Raw genomic sequence first — 17,874 nt, 5'->3', positions numbered from 1 at the left:
CAGCACGCAGCCTGAACATGCTCTTAAATGGGAGGGACTGAGAAAGCCAGGGGCCAGGGTAGTGGGAGGGGAACGAACGTGGCAGGGGGAGCCTAGGGGCCGCTGCACACACGCCCCTCCCCCACCAGGTGACCCTGTGACATCAGTGAAGGCAGGGAGCAGGGTGGGATCATCCACGGGGCGCTCGGCCACTGAGCACGCTGGCCCCCAGGGACAGGCGGAGGCCGGGCAGGGCCACCTGGGCAGCCCAAGGCACACGGAGGACAGATGGACGGCTTCGGAGGTCAGGCCCGGGGGTCCCCAGACAAGATGTCCACGGCCACCGGTCCCTCCATCCCCTCCCCGAGACCCTCGGGTCCCTGGAAAAGGTTTCCAGGGCTGCAGCCCCCCAGCTACTGAGGCCCTCGGGGAGCAGGTACGGAGCATGGAGGGAGGGACCGAGGCCCGGGCTCGGGGTCCCCAGCGCCGCCTCTGAGGGGTCACCCCCAGCCACTCCCTCCACGAGAGCTACACGGCACACTCTTCCACGGCACGGACACCCGCTTGTTGTCTCCACGGAAGGCGCCCTGACTCACTTAAGTTTTCACCTGTGGGCTCGTTAACCGTCTGGGGACTCCAGAGGGCCCTCTTCTCGCAGCCTCGTTGTGTCCCTCCTCCCCTTACAAAGACCCCGGTGCCTGGATTCAGGGCCCACCCTGATCCCATATGACCTCATCTTAATGGGCATCTGCGAAGACCCACTTCCGGCCCCTGGCCTCGGGCTGCTCCTCAGCCCCCAGTCCTAACACGGCCCCTCCCCCAGGAATCCTTCCCGGGTCACCTCCCCTGCTCACCCCTGAAGCCTCGCAGGCCAGTCCTCCTGGCTCTCCTCAGGCCCCTAAGGAGGCACGAGCCACCACACAGCTTGGCTCCCCCGGGCCACGAGGCCCCGTCTTGCTCATCTCTTGTGGGCCCAGATCCTGGCACGGCGGGGCCAGCCGTGTGCCCCACCGACGTCTCGGGGTCCCGTGTGGAGGGCTGGGGGCTCCAGGGAGGGCTGGCCCCAGCAGCCAGGTTCCCGACCGACCGGCCTCTCACCAGCCAGCAGCAAGAGGTCGGGCAGGGAACTGAGTCCCGGAATCCCCGCGCTGACTCAGGAAGTGCGTTCATCTGCAGTGAGTGGGGCTGAGCCGAGCAGGCCCTGTTACTCCCCCAAAGGGGGATTTGGTGAAGCCAGGGAGACCCGGGGCCGGTTCACCACGGGCCCTGGACGGCCAGGCGTGGGGGCGCCCCACCCGGCCTGGCCCTGCCCCCAGCCTGCAGGCAGCGGCCCCGGTGAGGGCGAGCGGGCGCCCAGCCCCGGTGGTCAGGGGCCCCCATCCTTGGCCTGCGTGGGAAGGGTTAAGGAGACGTCCGGCCCACAGCGTGGGGGCCTGGGGCCCGGGGGCGGGCCTCCAGAGACGTTCCTGAGGACTGCGGCTTTTCTTCTGGAGACGGTGTGTGGTGTGAAGGGGTCCCCAGAGCTGCCTGCTCCTTGGACCCCCCCGCTTGGCCGGGCCCGCAGATCCGCACGGGACCCACGACCCACCTCCGATCTCTGCTTCCTTCCCACTGCCCGGGAGCCCCCTCCTCATCCCTGCCTGCCCCTGAAGGCATTTGCCCTTCTCTGAGGGACAGGGGTGAGGAGCCCGAGGCGGAAGCAGGTCTGGAAAGCCCAGCTTCACAGAGACAGTGGGAGAGGGCTGAGGCTACCCAGGGCTCCTCCCCGCAGATACAGGTGTCCGTGGGGCCAGGAGAGCACTGGCTGCAGATGGGCGGCCAGCGTCCCGGGAGGGTCCCCGGGGAAGCCGGAGACCCTGGCCCCTTCGTGACATCAGAGGCCGGTGGTGGGAGACAGGGGTCTGGGCAGCGCTGCCTCGGGGAGCAGGTGGGGCAGGGGTCTCCAGAGGCCTGGCCTCCAGGGTCCTCCAGGGGCAGGGGTCTCCAGCTCAGACAGGAGAGCTGCTGACTGGTGTAGGGCCCTGCTTTCTCTCTGCTCCAAGGCCACAGGGAAGAGACCAGGGGTGCCCAGGGGCCCCGGCAGAGACCCGGGATGCCCAGGGGTCCCCGGCGGAGACCAGGGGTGTCCAGGGGCCCCCGGCGGAGACCAGGGGTGTCCAGGGGCCCCCGGCGGAGACCAGGGGTGTCCAGGGGCCCCCGGCGGAGACCCGGGATGCCCAGGGGCCCCCGGCGGAGACCAGGGGTGTCCAGGGGCCCCCGGCAGAGACCCGGGATACCCAGGGGCCCCCGGCGGAGACCAGAGGTGTCCAGGGGGCTCCGGCAGAGACCCGGGATGCCCAGGGCCCCCCGGCGGAGACGAGGGGTGTCCAGGGGCCCCCAGCAGAGACCCGGGATGCCCAGGGGCCCCCGGCGGAGACGAGGGGTGTCCAGGGGACCCCTGAGAAGACCAGGGATGCCCAGGGGCCCTATGCAGAGACCAGGGATCCCCAGGGGCCAGGCATGAAGGGGGCACCAGGAGGGTTGCTGAAGACTTGCTGCCCTGAGCATCACACCAGCATGCAGGCAGATGGCCTGGGCAGGAGAGCCCTGTATTTGGAATAAACATGGGTGTTTGAAGTCTTAGGGTTACAGCTTTATAAGGAAAATCCTGGGTCTGTGTGTGAGTGCGTGAGCACGCGTGTGCAGGTGCACACCCAGCAGACGGGGTGGGCTATGAGGTCAGCCAGGAGCACAGCTTCCTGAAGTTCAGAGCAAGGGCCCACACGCATGCCCTGCTGGGTGTGGGGCGAGGCGAGGCCCGCCAGGCCCCGCTGTCCCCTGCGCTCAGGCCCCTCCCGGTGCAACTTTGCCGTCTCCCCGTCAGCTGGGGTCCACGTGCCCCAGCCCAGATCAGGGCCCGCCTTGTGTCCGGCCTTGACCATTAGGACGTGGGGAGGGATGCCACACGAGCTCCTGGCCCAGATCTCAGGGGCCTCAACAACCCTCCTGTCCTTGGGGAGCCCAGAGGCGGCTGCCGCAGAAGCCATCGGGTCAGCGGGCTGGAGAGCAAGAGACGGCGGGGGCAGGAGGGGCCCCTCGACGGCTGTGAGCTGGCAGCCAGGTCAGGCTTACAGCTGTCATGCTGGGAGGCTTCCTTCCAGGTCCGTGCAGAGACACCAGAGACAGGTGAGGTGGCTCTCGGAGGGTGAGGAGGCTGGCCCCAGGCCCCTGCGCGTGCCCCGCCGCGCCACCCAGCGCACAGAGCTCACGGCGTGTCACACGCTCACCTAAGCTCTCGTCGGGGGGCGGACAGCCCCCAAAACAATGTGCCCAAGCCCTCACCCCCAGCACCTGAATGCAACCTTATTTGGAAGAAGTCTCTGCTGACGTGATCAGGTTAAGCCGAGGCCTGGCTGCCACACTGATCCCAGAATTTATGAATATATTAGGTTACACGGCAGGGGGATTAAGGCTGCAGATGGAATTAAAGCCGATAATCAGCTGACCTTAAAATAGGATTATCCCGGATGAGCGGGTGGGCCCACTGTCTTCGCGAGAGGCCTCTCGGGGAGGCAGAGGAGCCCAGAGGGGGAGAAAGACGCCTGACGTGAAAACCAAAGTGTCCCTGGCGGCACGGTCACCCCCGGAGAGACCCCTGCACCGATCTGACATGCCGGCCGGTGTCCACGCCGTCCCCAGGCCCAGGGCCGTGCGGGGCTCTGCTGCAGAGGCGGGGGCCACAGGAAGCCCTTCTCCCCTCCATCCGAGGGCCCTGGGGGACGGGGGGCCCGGGAGAGTGGACCGTCGCAGAAGGGAGACACGGCGCCCCAAGGAAGTCGGACACGAGGCGCCAGGAAGACAACGTCCCTGGAACCCCCCCCCCCCCGGTTCCGCGTGTTGGAGGCGCCTCTGCACGCCTTCGCCCAGTCCAGGACCCCCAGGACGCTGGCGGCCGGTGGCGCTTGCTCCCGCCTCCAGGAAGCGTCGCGTGGTGTCACGGGACCCCTGGGACGGCAGTGACCCCGGGCCTCCCGACCAGAGCGGCCAACGTTTGCGAGCACTGACCTCGTGCTCACACCGTGCTCGGTGCGTCGTGGTGCGTCGCTTTTCTGCCGCCGCTAGACCAGCCACCCCGAAACTCGGCGGCTCAGTCCGCCACACTCATTTCTTTCGCTCCTGAACCCGCACGTCTCTGCCCGGGACTCGGTCACCAGAGGAGCTTGGCCAGGCTGAGGGTGCACGTCCGCGGTGAGTGGCCGGGGGCCGAGGGCTTGGTTCCTCCCCCACCCCCGTGGCCTCTCCCCACGTGGGCTGCCGGGGCTTCCTCTCAGCAGGGTGGCTGGCCCTGAGCAGGTTCCACTGCACGCGGACGGGAGGAGAGCACACGGGTGGGGGAGCTCTGTCGGCGTGTCTGGAGGTGCACCTGCCGTGCCGGTGTCACCCTGCCTCAGCCCTCGCTCCCCTTCCCAGCCAGACTGTTCCTGGTGAGGAATCGGGGACACAGCGCGGTCCGTAACTCATCCGAGGCCACGCGCAGCACGGCGCCACCTGTCCTCAAGGTGGGACACGACGTTGTTGGCACGGCCCTTGGGTCTCTCTCTGGGGGACCCCCCCCCCCACCGCCTTCATGATTGGCACAGGGCGGGGCCACGCCTCCCTCCCGCCGGCCTCAGCGGCTGCTCACCCCAGAACACGTCGAAAGTCTGCCAAACATACTGCTAAAATGCACGTGGTCTTTTTTCTTTTTTTTTAAATGGCTTTATTTACTTTTGAGACAGAGAAAGACAGAGCATGAGCAGGGGAGGGGCAGAGAGAGAGGGAGACACAGAATCGGAAGCAGGCTCCAGGCTCTGAGCTGTCAGCACAGAGCCCGACGCGGGGCTCGAACTCACAAACCACGAGATCATGGCCTGAGCCGAAGTTGGACGCTCAACTGACCGAACCACCCAGGCACCCCTAAAATGCACGTGTTTCAATATCCAGTGAGGCTCTGTGTCACTCAGGTGTGGTGGGCAGAAGAGTCTCAGGGACACCAGGTCCTGCTCTGTGTGCTTATAATGTGAATACGTCAGATTGTCAGGCAAAGGGCCTTTGAAGAGATTGTTAAACTAAGGTTCCTCAGTGGGAGACTGTCCTGGATGACCGGGGAAGGGGCCCAGTCACCCAAAGGGCCCTTACCGTCAGAGGTGGGAGGGTGAGGCCCGGAAGGGGTCGAGGCCGCAGCAGAGGCTGGGGTGACGCAGAGCCGAGGATGAGGGCAGCATCCAGAAAGCACACGGGGCGGGGGGTGCGCTCCCCCCAGAGCCTCCAGAGGGACCAGCCCGGCCCACGCGTGGGCCTCGGACGTCTGACCCCAGACGTGCCGCTCTGAGCCACAAGTCCGTGCAGATTAGGTAGGCAGCAGGGACGGTGACTGCTCCCTCTCTCTGAGCCCTGGAGCATCATTTCAGGTGAGAACGTCGCCTGAGGCCCGTGTCCCAGTGGTCCGTGGGCTCCATGCCCTGTGCCCTCGTGGACACGGGAACCTCCCTTGGTTTTCTCTGTGTCCCCAGCCTTGTCTCCCCAGCCAAGAGCCCTGCTGGCTCTGCTGGGGTGGGGGTGGGGGGCACGTGGACAGCCCGGGCCCAAGGTTCGCCCTCACCGTTCGGGGACATACAAGGCCGTGTCTGTTCAGAGAGCTGGGGAGCCGCCTGGCACCCCCTGGTCAGAGGTAGCGGCTGGGACGAGAAGGAATCGGGGAGGCAAAGGCAGAGCCAGCCCTCAATCCCGGCTCTCCTGGGGCCCAGCGCCCCACACGGCAAACCCGGGGAGCCCCACCACAGGGAACCGCCTCCTCAGCGCCTCCTGCACCTGCCCCCAGCCGCCCCCCAGGACTGACTTTCGGGGACACCAGGCCTCTCTTGTTTGTAGGTCAGGCTTTAAGTTAAATTCTCATCTCGTTTAATTACCTTCATCGTCCGCGTATGTGTGTGCTCGGAAATGAGCGGTGCCGAGGAGCAAGGCGAGCACCGGGTCGCCCCGACATCCACAGCCCTCAGCCTACCCCCCGCACTTCCTAAGACCCACGTCTTGATTTGCAGCGGTGGCCAGCGTGCACCTAAAGCCCGGCATGCACCAGCACCCCCCGGCAGGCTCGGTGTTTAGTGAGTCATTACTCGTGGGTAAGGGCCCCGCCCCCCGGGCCCAGCCCTTGCTGGCCGTTTGGTGGCCCCAAAAGAGGTGTCCATGGGGCGCATGGACTTCATCTGGAAAAAGGGTCTTTGTGATGCAATTATGTTATGAGCCCAGATTAGGGTGGGCCCCAAATCGAGGGACACAGAGGCGGAGGGCACCTGACGTCGAGGCAGAGGTGGGCCACAGCCATGGGACAAGGACGCCAGCGGCTGGGGGGGGGGGGGCAGCGGCCTGTTACACCAGGATCTCAGCTTCCGGCCCCGGAACAAGGAGGGGAAACTCCTGGGCTCTTCGCCCCCGGGGCTGTGGACACTTGTCTGGGCCGCCTGTCCCGGCTGCCCGGAGGGAGGGGGGGTGGGTGGCGGTCACGCCGATCTGCCCCAGACGTTCCTTCAGCTTCTGTGTTTGAAAGCTTTCATGACGAAGTGTTGGGAAAAAATAAAACTCTCCCGCCCCCCCGCCGTTCAGTGGAACCGGAACGGATGTTGAAAGTCTGCAGCGTGAGGGCAGCTAAGTTCTTGCCCGGCCGGCCGGGGCCCCACCAGCGGGCAGAATCCAGGCCACCGGACTGTCCCCTGCAGCCTGTGCTCCCCAGCCCCTCCCGTCTGCCCTCAGCCTCGCCTTCCTCTCTCACTCCCAGCCCCCGGGTGCCCAGGTGAAGGATCTCCTGGGGGCCCGCACCCCAGCCCCGCCTGGCCCCATCGCGTCTCCCACAGAGGCTGCAGTGTCCCTGGCCTTGCGAACCCTCAGCAGGGGGCCCTGTGTCTCCCTCTGATGTGTCCGGTTGGACATTCTTGGAGACAGTCGCTCCAGAGGCCGCCTGTGAAAGCCCCACGCCGGGCAGGGCCCCTCACGTCTTGGCCTCTGCTGGTTACCAGCGCCCAGAACGGGGCCTGACCCACAGCACACGCACCGTCACCCTCGCTCATGAGCGGATGCAGGGATGAGCAGGTGACCTGGCCTCAGGCGGCTGTGGTGCCCAGGCCTCCTCACGGCCGTGTAGACAAGCCCCGTCGCGGGCAGAGCAAGTGCCGCTGCCCTCTCCTCACGCCACAGCTGGTGTGGCTGGAAGCCACAGTCGATGCGACCCAGGGCGGCTGGCCTCCTGCCCCCGCCCTCAGAGCCCGCGGCCTCTGCCAAGTGCCGCTCTGGCTGCTGTTCTGTCTTCGTGCAGAATGGCCTGGAAGGGGGAGCACGGGCCGCTGAACCTCAGCAGCATGACTTCCAGCTGAGTGATCCGGGCTCCGACCATCCACCGGGCACGGTGACGCCTCCTCGGTGGTCTCGCGCCCCAGGGAGGCAACTGGATAAGGCGCCCAGAGTGCACGAGCCGCAGAGGTTGTCATTGTTACTCCAGTGACCACGTGGTGTTAGACATTTCCTCCTGAACAAAGTCCATGTGGGGGCGGAGGTGGCCTTCACCCTCCTATTCAAACCTGAGGACGGCCACACCACAGACACACTCCAGAGCCTGTGATCCCTCGGGAGGTGGGGGTGGGGGGCCACAGGGCTGCATGGAAGAGGAAGCTGAGCTGGGCGCAGGTCAGAGACCCGGGGATACGACAGAAGTTGGACGGGGCAAGAAGGGCCCTCCCCGGGGCTCTCCGGAGGGAGCCCGGCCCTGAGGACACATTGATCTCGGACGTCTGGCCTCCAGAACTGAGACACAACATGTCTCTTGTTTGAAGCCACGCGGCTGGTGGCGCTTTGTTACTGTGGCCCCAGGACACAAACGTAGCACCCCAAACCCGCCTCTCCCCCGGCGCCCCGGCTTGAGAACTGGCCAGTCCTTCCGGGTGGCTTAGGCCAATGGGAAACCCTTAAGGCCTTCCCGCGCGTCTGTCCTCTGGTCCACAGCCAGCTCGGCGGCAAAGGCCAGAGCCTCGCCTGGAGGGGGGTGCCGATGCGCGCAGCAGGTCAAGGACGGGTCTCCGACCACGCCTCTCCTCTGGCCGGGCACCGGCTTCCCCCCGGGCCTCTTGCCTTTGCTTGTTTATAGGAGTTGGTTCCCTCCACGCTGGAGACTCAGCAGCCCCCGGCCGGCCGGCCGTCTGCGCGTGGGAGGCCTGGGCAAGTCTGTGCCGCAGTGCAGGCTGAGTTCTAGGACCGCCGGGGTAACCACGGTCCCGGCGCAGAGCAGCAGACACGAGGCGCCCCAGCTCACCGCCTCACCTGCTCCAGGCGAGGTGCCTCCCAGCGGGCCCTTCCCTGCACGCTGGCCCCCTACCCCTCCCGCCTTATTTCTCTCCGTGGCACCTGACGTGGCACCCAGCAGGCCAGCTGGTGCAGCTGCGTCCCGGGCCCAGAACGCGGGCCTTCGGCAGGGGCTCCAGCCACGTCTGGGCAACCAGTGAGCATGCAGCACAGCCCTGGGGCATCAGGAGGCCCCACACTGTGTGCTCGCCATGTGAGTCCCCGGTCCCCACCCTGGCCCGGAGCACAGACTGATCAGTGAGTGGCCTGGTTGGATGTGAGCGTAGGAGAGAAACTGGGGGGGCCTTCCAGATTCTAGGAAAGCCGTCAGGTCTCAGCAACAGAGAGCAAGGCTGGAGCTGGGCTGAACGCGCTATGCCCGTGCCCAACCCCCTCCCCCCCCCCCGCAGAAAAGCTTTTGTCACGGGTGTGAGCCAGATGTCACGTTCCGTCAGGTCTGTGCAGACATTGGGTCCCCCCCAGGCCGCAGGGACACCCTGCTTCTGCTTCGTCTGGATCCCGAGCACGTGGCAGGGGGCCTCTGAGGGGCTGAGGGCCCCATCACACGTGGGTCTGACCTTGACTCAGATCACACGGGGCGCTGGGCTGTCCACCCATACCTTCCACGTCTGCCATACCCTCCCCCCCACATACCATCCACTCATGCTCTCTACTCGCCTCACCTCGCACGGTCCATTCCCTCAGCTCCCAACACCGTGCCCTGCACTTCAGAGCTCTGCCCCCTACGGTCCAGCCTGATCCCACCATGCGCCCATCCCCCCGCGGCCACCCTGCATGGAGCCGCACGGCACTTGCTCTACAAGCCCCTCCGCGAGCCGACCGATGTCCCTCTCTGGCCACAGCGCCCCCCCCCCCCCAGAGCGCCTGGAAGGACACAGCCTGTGGAGCCCTTAAGCAGCCCAGGCCACCCATGTAAACTGTGAGGGTACACAACCCCCCGGGGCCCCCAGGGCCATTCCAAAACCGCTCTTGCTGGAGCAGCAGGCAGGTGCTCCCTGGATTCACCCTCTGACAGCCTCCGAGGGGCACCTGGGACCGGGAATCGGCGCAGGCCCTTGGGCCCGACTGCCGTAGCCACTGGTGCCAGGAGTCGCCCCAGCACCGCCCACAGCCCCCGGAGGGGCCCAGGGCAGCGGGCCTGCCGTCTGTCGGCCCAAGGCCGTCGTGGATGGAGAGCGATCGGAGTTTTCAGGTGAGTAACATCGGTTCGTAAATTTTATTAACTTTTCGGGGCTGGCTGTTTGCTCACCACTGTTCCCAGGGCGGGGTCGGGGTGGGGGGGGACGGGACAGAGCACACCATCGTTCCCCCCGGGGGTAGGGGTGGGAGACAGAGCACAACGCTGCTGGTGGGGGTGGGGGGGCGGGCAGACAATCTGTCCAAGGCGGTTACAAGGGCGGTAACTGAACACCCCAGGGGCTAGACCCAGACCCACAGAGAACAGCCTCCAAGGACAGGTCCAGCCTCCCTGAGGCCCACAGGCTGCAGAGTCCAGCCTCCCCGAGGGCTCAGGACAGGCGCAGGCCACTCGCCTGTACTTGTCCTGGAACTTCCGTCTGGGCGCCCCAGCCTCCAGCCTCACCGTCCTGCTCGGCCCCAGAGCTGACGAGCTGAGTCGGGGGCCCCTGCCCTGGTGGCAGTGCTGGCAGGACAGAGACAGAAGGTGCTTGTTCCCTGGACCGGCCGCAGCCCCCTCCCCCCGGCCTTCCCTCCCTGCTCCCGTGTCTCTGCTCCAGCGTCCACGGCCCTGTCCCTCGTGTGCCGGCCCCAGGGTGGCGCCACCCTGGGGCCCCCGGCACCCCAAACACACCCATATCCATTTCAAGCGTATCAACAACATCTCTTGGAAAACATTTTTGGTGGTCAGCCTAGAGTTTGCCACGTGCCTTTACAACGAATCCGGGCCCACTGCCGGTAACCTGTAGGGGTCCCACCGGCAGTGCCACACCTTCGACAACCGTCAGGAGTCCCTCCCTGCCCCCGGCCCGTGACCTGGTGTCGCTCACGCACCCACGGCTGCACTCACCCGGGTCGGTGCTCCCGGCTCCGTCCCGAGGAGACCGAGATCTGTTGGATCAATTAGGAGGAAGGGAGGACTCTGGTTTGCTTCTCCCCAACATGCCTCCTCTCTTAGACCCGAGTCCCTGACTTCAGTCGTCTCTGGGAGCCCGCATCTTCCTGCCTGTCCTCAAGGCGCCCAGTGGAGGAGCCCGACGACGTTTCCATCGCCACACCTGGCCGTGTCCCTCACCCTCGGGCGTGGGCGTCATTCTTTGTGTTCTACAGATGAGGAGCCCAACACCCAGACCGCTAGTGCTCGAGGTCATCCACCCGCAAAACGTCAGGCCTGACCTCAGCCGTGCTCGGCCGCCCGGGAGAACCTAGGTGTCCGCGAGGAACAAGCTTCAGCCTGTCCCAGCCCTGCCCGGCCCTCCGTGGAGTCACCGTGGACGCGCCCCCGGCCTGGCGCCCGCTGTCCTCTCCGGGACATGGGGTGTGGCCTCCTCCGAGAGGCTCATAAAGTGACTGCTGAACCCGGTGGTCGGCTGGTGCAGCCGTTGCCGTGGAAAAGCTCGGGGCGCGGGGGCTGTCTGGCAGCCTGACCCCCCCTGCGGCCGGGCCGGGCTGCTGGCCCAGCCCCCAGGGCGTGCGTGCGGCAGGGAACCCGCTCCGGCCAGGAGCCTCCCCTGGGAGGGGCAGACGGGGCTCCGTCCCTGCATTTGTTGGGGGCACGGTAGCCTCTTTGTGGGGGACAGGGGCTCTTTCTGCCTGCTGCCTCCCTCCCGCATTTGCTAAAGGCCCCTCAGCCTGCTTTGAGGAGCACCCCCACCCCCCGTAAGTACAGTCTCAGGGGCCCTACCCTCACCATGGCCAAAGCCAGGTCTGGTAAGTCAGTGGGGGCCTGTGTCTCCCCCATTCATGACCTGGATGGCCCAGGTACGGGCAGGTAACCTTAGTCAAGCCAGCAATGCCCCCGGGTCGGTGCAAACGATCAGGAAGGAACAGCTGAGCACAGAGCCAGGGAGATCCAGACATGTTGGCCCGGGCTGACCTCTGGATTAAGCCATACCTGAAGCCAGCCTCCCTGACATTCCCATTTGCCTGTGCTAACTAACATCGTTCCGTTTTCACTCACATCTGATGGGCTTGGGTTTTTCGCTGAGTCCTTACGAATGCCCTTTGGCTCCAAAAAGATCCGTGCAGGTGAGCTGTATCCTGGATCCACGCCCCCCCCCCCCCCCGCCGCCCTGTGAGACTCTGAATAAGTCCCCCCCCGGGGGCCTTGGTCTCCTCTGCCATGGGGACTGATGCCGCAACGCCCCTACTCTGAGTGTTCTCCACTTCCGGGCTGTCAGGGCCTCGAAAGTCCTTCCTTGTGACGCCAGCCTCTCTCCGCCTTAGAAAAGTGTCAGGACGCACAGATGACCAAGGAGGGCCGAACACCTACCTGTTCAGCAGAAGTCTGAGCCTCCGGCCCCGCCGGGGCGAGAACGGCGCCGTCTCCGTACGTAACCCGCCGGGAAGTTCTTCGTGGTGACCACCCTCACGCTCCATCCTGGCCCAGCTGTCTGCCCCGGAATTCAGTCCTCACCTCGTCCTGACCCTGCCGTGGAGTTTCCCGGGCTGGCTTCTGCCTGGGCCCAGCCTGTGGGAGTCTCAGGTGGGAGGCGGTCTGGGAGCCTGGCTAGGGGCTCTCCCACACCTCAGCACTTCCTCCTCTGGCGCGGGCATCCGGAGGGGGGGGCTCAAGGGACGGGGAAGGGGCTGCTCCGTATCCAGTTTGCCCTGTTGGAGGAAAATTCTACCACCGCCCCCAACTGCCTTATGTGAGCCAAGTCCCCCGGTCTCCACATCACGTGACATCAAGAGAAGTGATACTCTAGAGTAGGTGAGCCTGCAGCCAACATACGGATCCCCCAGCAAGGGCTCGTCCTAGCTTTCCTGTTTCCAACGTGCTCCTCTGACTCTCCCCCCGGGCGGTACAGCACTCTTACCTGACATCTGGGCTGGAGGCCCGTGTGCAGGAGGAATCAAGTTATTCGAACTCATTCGCTCCAGTTTCTTCATTTAGAAAATGAGGATTAAAAAAATTGATGTAATTGGGCTGTTGTGACAAACGTCTAGATAGAAAGATGGTTCCTTTGCACTTGATAAACACTAAAAACTGCTTACCGTCATCATCTCCCTATCAGTGTTTGATCAAGGATGGGCACGTAGCCCAAGTGAGTCCAATCAGAGTGAACCCTGGGATTTTAGCAGGACTGTCTTGCTGGAGTCACTACCCTGAGAGAGTGTGATCCTGGAGCTTCGGGTGAGGGCCGTGTTGCCACCCCAGGTGTGAGCCTGGCTAAGAACAGGGCCGACACGGAGGACAGTAGGACGGATGGAGGCGGGCGGGGTCCTGCTGGCACCATTTGAACCCCTGGGTCAGGCTGGGTTTACGCTCTACGGCCACATGAATCAAGTCTCTCCCTGTTACCTGAGCTGGTTGAGTTGGGTTTATGTCCTTCCCAACAGGAAGGGCCCTATGCAATTGCCACGAGCCCCTGCAGAGGGCAGGTAAGACTGGGAAAGCTGAGCCAGGCAAGGTCTGAAGAGTGAGGTAAACTGGGGGGGCTGGCACCGGGTGGTCACACGGTGGCCAGGCTCCTGAGCGGGGCCAGCACTGCGCCCACGCCGGTGGTGCTCTGCACAGCTCCGGGCATGCCGAGCACTCAGGCTCCAGCCTGTATCCGGAGTGACGATCCTCAGCCTGAATCTCTAAAGGTCATCTCGGAGCAGGCTAAGTCGTGGTTTGGGGAACTCTCTGGAAATACCTGAAACGAGGCCTGGAGAGTAAACTGACCAGGCAGGTAAGGGATCCAGCACCACAGACGCCTGTGCAGACGGACGGGAGACAGGCAGGCCAGGCACACGGGTGGAAGGGAAGAGGGAGGGGTGGGGACCGCGGCAGAGGAGGGTCCCATCTGCCCGCGGGTGTTCAAGCACCTTGGCGAGCGACCCCCTCCTACCAAACAGGCGAGCCTGCAGCAGAAATGAGATCAGGTTCGGAAGCTTTGAAACGGAGACTCCGTGTCGCAGGCAGGGACGGTGTCTGGTGTCTCCCCCGGAGGGCCCAGCGCAGAGGGGGTGCTCCGGGGGAACGCTGACCTGAACCACCCTGAAACTCAGACCTTGCCTGATCTCCGAGGGCCCAGAAAACAGCCTCCGAGTGTGAGTGTGGCAATTTACAAAGACAGGAGCAGCAGCCGGTGTGCCTCGGGGCCGTCCACACACCAGCACCGTTACCCGCTGCTGCAGAGGTAGCCGCTGGCCCCCCAGTGCCCGGCTTCCTCTTGTATCTGGGGGGCTCCGGTGGCTGCTCTGTCACGTGTCGCCTCGGGGACCAGGCATCGCACATCGGGGGGCTCCCTCTGGGCTCCCTTTCACAGCCGGGGCCGTGGCAGACGCTCCACGCGCCCGGACCCCTGAGTCACCGCGTGGAGCAGAGCCCCATCGCCTCCCCCCCCCCGCCCCCGCCAGGCGAGGGGTACACTGTTACCCAGGCAACCAGAGCAGGTGGCCACGGCGCAGCCCGGCCCCTCGCAGCTGCATTAGGTGAGCCGCGAAGCAGGAAACAGCTAGCAAGGAGCACTGACGCCCGGCGGCCCGAGGTGCCCTCACACCCACGTCCCTCACCCACGCCGAGGCTGGGCGTCTGGGAAAAAAAGAGCTGGCGGATACAAATGCTGTCCTGCCGGACCTCAGAAGCCCCACAGAGCTCAGGAAGCATTTGCCGGATAAACAAAGAAACAAAAGCCAGCCTGGTGCCTGACAGCTGCAGGTGCCCACTCCCTGGGGCCACTGCCCGCCAGAGCAGCAGCCCTGCCTGAGGGCAGTCAGGGGCCTGGGGAGGAGCATCACGCCTCAAGGCACAGGAACTAGAAAGCCCGGGCTCCACCCCCCACCGGGCCCTGTGGCTTGCAGGGGCTTCTGACGGGTAACAGGGTCATCTCAGACAGCACTCTGCTGTGCTTGTGGCGGAAAACTCAACCTAAACTGGCCTGAACAAAAAGGGAACGTATTGAATCGTGTGTCTGTAAAGTCCACGGGAAGTTCTGGCCTCAGGCACAGCGGGATCCAGAAGTTAAAAGCGTCTTCAGGACGTAGTTCCCTCCGTCTCCTCGCTCAGCCGTGCTCCGTGTGGGATCCATTCCGGAGTAGGCACTCCTCCCCTTGTGATGGCCACGTGGCAGCCAGAAGCCCCAGCTGACACCCACCTGCCTCCAAACCCTGACGGAAAGAGTGATCGTCCCTTCCGAGGATGGCCACCCGTGCCTGGACCCATCGCTGGGGACAAGGAAATGGGATTTTTCCATTGGCAAAACTGAGTGATGAGCTTACACCTGGAGCCAGAGATGGAATTAACACCCCCCTAATTTCACCAAATGGCTATAGGAGAGAGTGACGCCAGAGGAAAATGAGGGTGCTGTTGCCAAATCAGCATGATGGGGCAGTGCGCCCTGTCCCCAAACAGCCATACACACCCTGCTCCCCTGCTCACATAGCCCCACGTGTTCCCTAAGAGGCAGAAACCCCTTGACCACAGGAAAGATGGCCGTCTTCCTTCGGCCTTATGACGAATCACACTTGGTTTAAGGCAGACATAGTAAAGTCCTCCCCCACCCCGCCCCTTGCCGGATTTTCATTTTCCCAGCCCCCTTTACAACAATTAATGTCCACGAGACTACGTTCTGATCCATGAGAACTCCTGGGACTGGCACCCAGTTTGCTTTCCTCTCTGCGTAGGCCTTTGGAGTACGGACATGATGACTGGTGCTGCAGCAGCCATGCTGTATCCGTAAAGCAGCAAGTAAGAAAAGCAAAGCCAGTGCCGGGAGCAATGTTCTGTTTCTTGCTTGTTGCATGGGTAACATGCAACACTTTTCTGGTAGGAGACTATGAAGAATTGCTATTAAGAATCAGTTAACACCACGACCTACCAACTAAAAGTCTCGTAAAGGTTAAAAGAGTTAACATAAGGAAGTGTTTGGAATCATATCTGGTAATAATAAGTTCCCAGCAACTGATAGCCGTCAGTATCATCAGCGTCATTATCGTCACACGGCCACACGGCCCCACAGTCCCGCCCAGCTACCGTCCAGGTCATGTTCTCCCTCACGGTCACACTCCCTGGAAGAGGGGTTTGTGCTTCCTCGCTCACTTCCACAAAGTCAAAGGTGGCTTTGTCACCTCTGCCCTGCGGAAACTGAAAGATGAAAGGAATCGGTAACTTGGAGTGCAATGAACTGCTAAGTACTTGCCTCGGCCAGTCGCGGGCCCTGGGGGGCCAGGTCTGCCTCTCTTGAGATCGCCACTCCCTCCCCGGCACAACATAGATGTTCTGAAAGTCACCCATGGCTTGCTTGTCCCTATAGCCTAGGCTGGCAGAGCAGAAACGTTTCAGTCCCCGAGAGGTAGGCTCAGCAGTCTATGCCCAAAGGCACCCGGCCACCTTGGAGGAGCTACGCAAGGTCTTTCCCCACATGGCTGCCTGGCCCCTCCATGCCTCACCCCCACCTGCACCTGTCAGCAAGCCCACAAAAGTGCTGAGTAACAAGCACCCCAGGATCCTGGCAGCTTTGGACAACCCATGTCTATGGTTCATATTTCTTTTTTTTTTTTTTTAATTTTTTTAACGTTTATTTATTTTTTTGAGACAGAGAGAGACAGAGGAGCATGAACAGGGGAGGGTCAGAGAGAAGGAGACACAGAATCTGAAACAGGCTCCAGGCTCTGAGCTGTCAGCACAGAGCCCGACGCGGGGCTCAAACTCATGGACCGCGAGATCATGACCTGAGCCGAAGTCGGCCACCCAACCGACTGAGCCACCCAGGCACCCCAATGGTTCATATTTCTGAATGTGGGCTGTGCCCATTCATGTCAACTGGACTCACTCCAGGATGAGGCCTGGGCACCGTGACCACAGCATTAGTCCCTGGTGTCTGGGACCAGCGGGCCAGCCTGGTCACACCCTCCTCAAGGCCGTGGCAGAGGCACAGGACAACAGGCAGAAACACAGGGTCTCTCAAGTCTGGGCTCAGAGTGGGCACACAGCTGCTTCTATCCCTGCCACGGACCAAGGCAAGGCGTGGCCAGGCCCAGGTGGGGGCGCCAGGCAGGTACAGGCCTGTGGTCATCTCCCGTGGCCACAGACTGGCTGGCTTAGAACGAGAGACACCTGCTCTGTCATCGTTCTGGAGACGGAGGTCCTAGATCAAGGTGTCAGCCAGGCCGGGCTCCCTCTGAAGGGTCTGAAAAAACTGTGACCATTGACCTTGAACTTGGCAGGCCGACGCCACGGCAGCCCTCACCTCCCCAGGCAAAGCCAGTCTCTTGAGCCGGTCCTACTTATGGCCCAGGTAGACTCTGAAGCGCCACTGTGGACTCAGCCAGTTCGGGTTTGGGCTTTCTGTCGACTTCCACGGTCAGAGCCCGGAGAGTCCAGGGCGTCTGTCCCTCTCCTGCCTCTCACAGGCCCAGCCTGCTGTCAGCACCACTCAGACCACGCAGGCCGGGACCTCCCTGCCCTGCAAACACCCTGCAGACACTGCTTCCTCGCAGGAACCTCCCTCTCCCGGCCCGGGGCAAGGCCGGCTGGAGAGCACCGTCCGAGGACGGCCAGAGAGCCGCGATGACCGCTCAAAGCACACCTTGCTTACGGCCCCCGCTGTGCGCTGGCACCGAGTCGGGCCCGAGGCTGCTCTTCTGGAACAGACGCGCTCACAGAGGAGAGCAGGAGAGGGCACTCGTGCTGGAGAGGACTCGGGGGCACCGTCTGTGGGACTGGGTTCCTGGCCTGCTATGACAGAGGGACCAGGCGGTGGGGACAGGAGGCTGGGTGTGGGCCTGTCTCCAGGGTGGCCGGCAGCCGCTGTGAAAATACTCCAGACAAACCCAAGCCGCCTCCACCCACATGACAACTACCCCGCGGAGCCCTCGCCTCACGGGGACCAAGAGGTGGCAGGAGGTGGACGGGAGCCCTCTGGCTGCAGGCCTGGAGCTGCCCTGGCCAGCTTGGGGGCAGGGCACCGTGGATCCCAGCTCTGTGTGCGACAGGGGCAAACCTGCGTGCCTTGCCCGCCCTCTGGGGTGAATCGGCCCCGCTTTCACTTCTGCCTGCCAGGACATGCCGGTGGTTTCTCATGCGGGGCTCCCTGCTCAGCAGGAAGCCAGCCACTGGCCTCCGGGAGGGAACGCGGTGTCAGGACCGGTGACGGTGACGGTGACGGAGGGTGTGGATGGGGGGGAGGGGCAGGATGTGGGGAGCCCCCAGGGCAGGAGCAGCCTCAGAAACTGACCACAGAGCAGGTCCTGAGGAGCAGGAATTAGGGGAAGGGGCGCATTTGGGATGGGTGCACCCCAAAGTTCAGTCTCTTGAACACAGGGCTCAAGACAGATTGGGATTCCAGGAACAGGCTGTCACAAATGGGAAAATAGTCCCCAGATGTTTACTTCCTCTGTCACAGAGCCACACCCATTCCCTGC

At 63.7% G+C, this 17,874-nt stretch overlaps 1 protein-coding gene across 1 annotated transcript; it reads left to right on the top strand.

Annotated features, from left to right (window-relative positions):
- Positions 1–267: 267 nt before the first annotated feature.
- LOC109260068 (collagen alpha-1(I) chain-like) lies at positions 268–8,486 on the top strand. Its single transcript, XM_053901825.1, has 9 exons — positions 268–283; positions 957–1,093; positions 1,296–1,475; positions 1,751–1,906; positions 2,029–2,541; positions 2,904–3,079; positions 3,937–4,044; positions 7,189–7,410; positions 8,132–8,486. The coding sequence occupies exons 1-9, from the start codon at positions 268–270 to the stop codon at positions 8,484–8,486; spliced, it is 1,863 nt and encodes a 620-aa protein (XP_053757800.1).
- The last annotated feature ends 9,388 nt before the right edge of the window (positions 8,487–17,874 follow it).

Source organism: Panthera pardus, unplaced genomic scaffold (assembly GCF_024362965.1).
Source record: "Panthera pardus isolate Hobbes unplaced genomic scaffold, ASM2436296v1 HiC_scaffold_14, whole genome shotgun sequence".
NCBI lineage: Eukaryota > Metazoa > Chordata > Mammalia > Carnivora > Felidae > Panthera > Panthera pardus.
The sequence above is the reverse complement of the archived record's forward strand: the minus strand, read 5'-3'. Positions and strand labels throughout refer to the sequence as shown.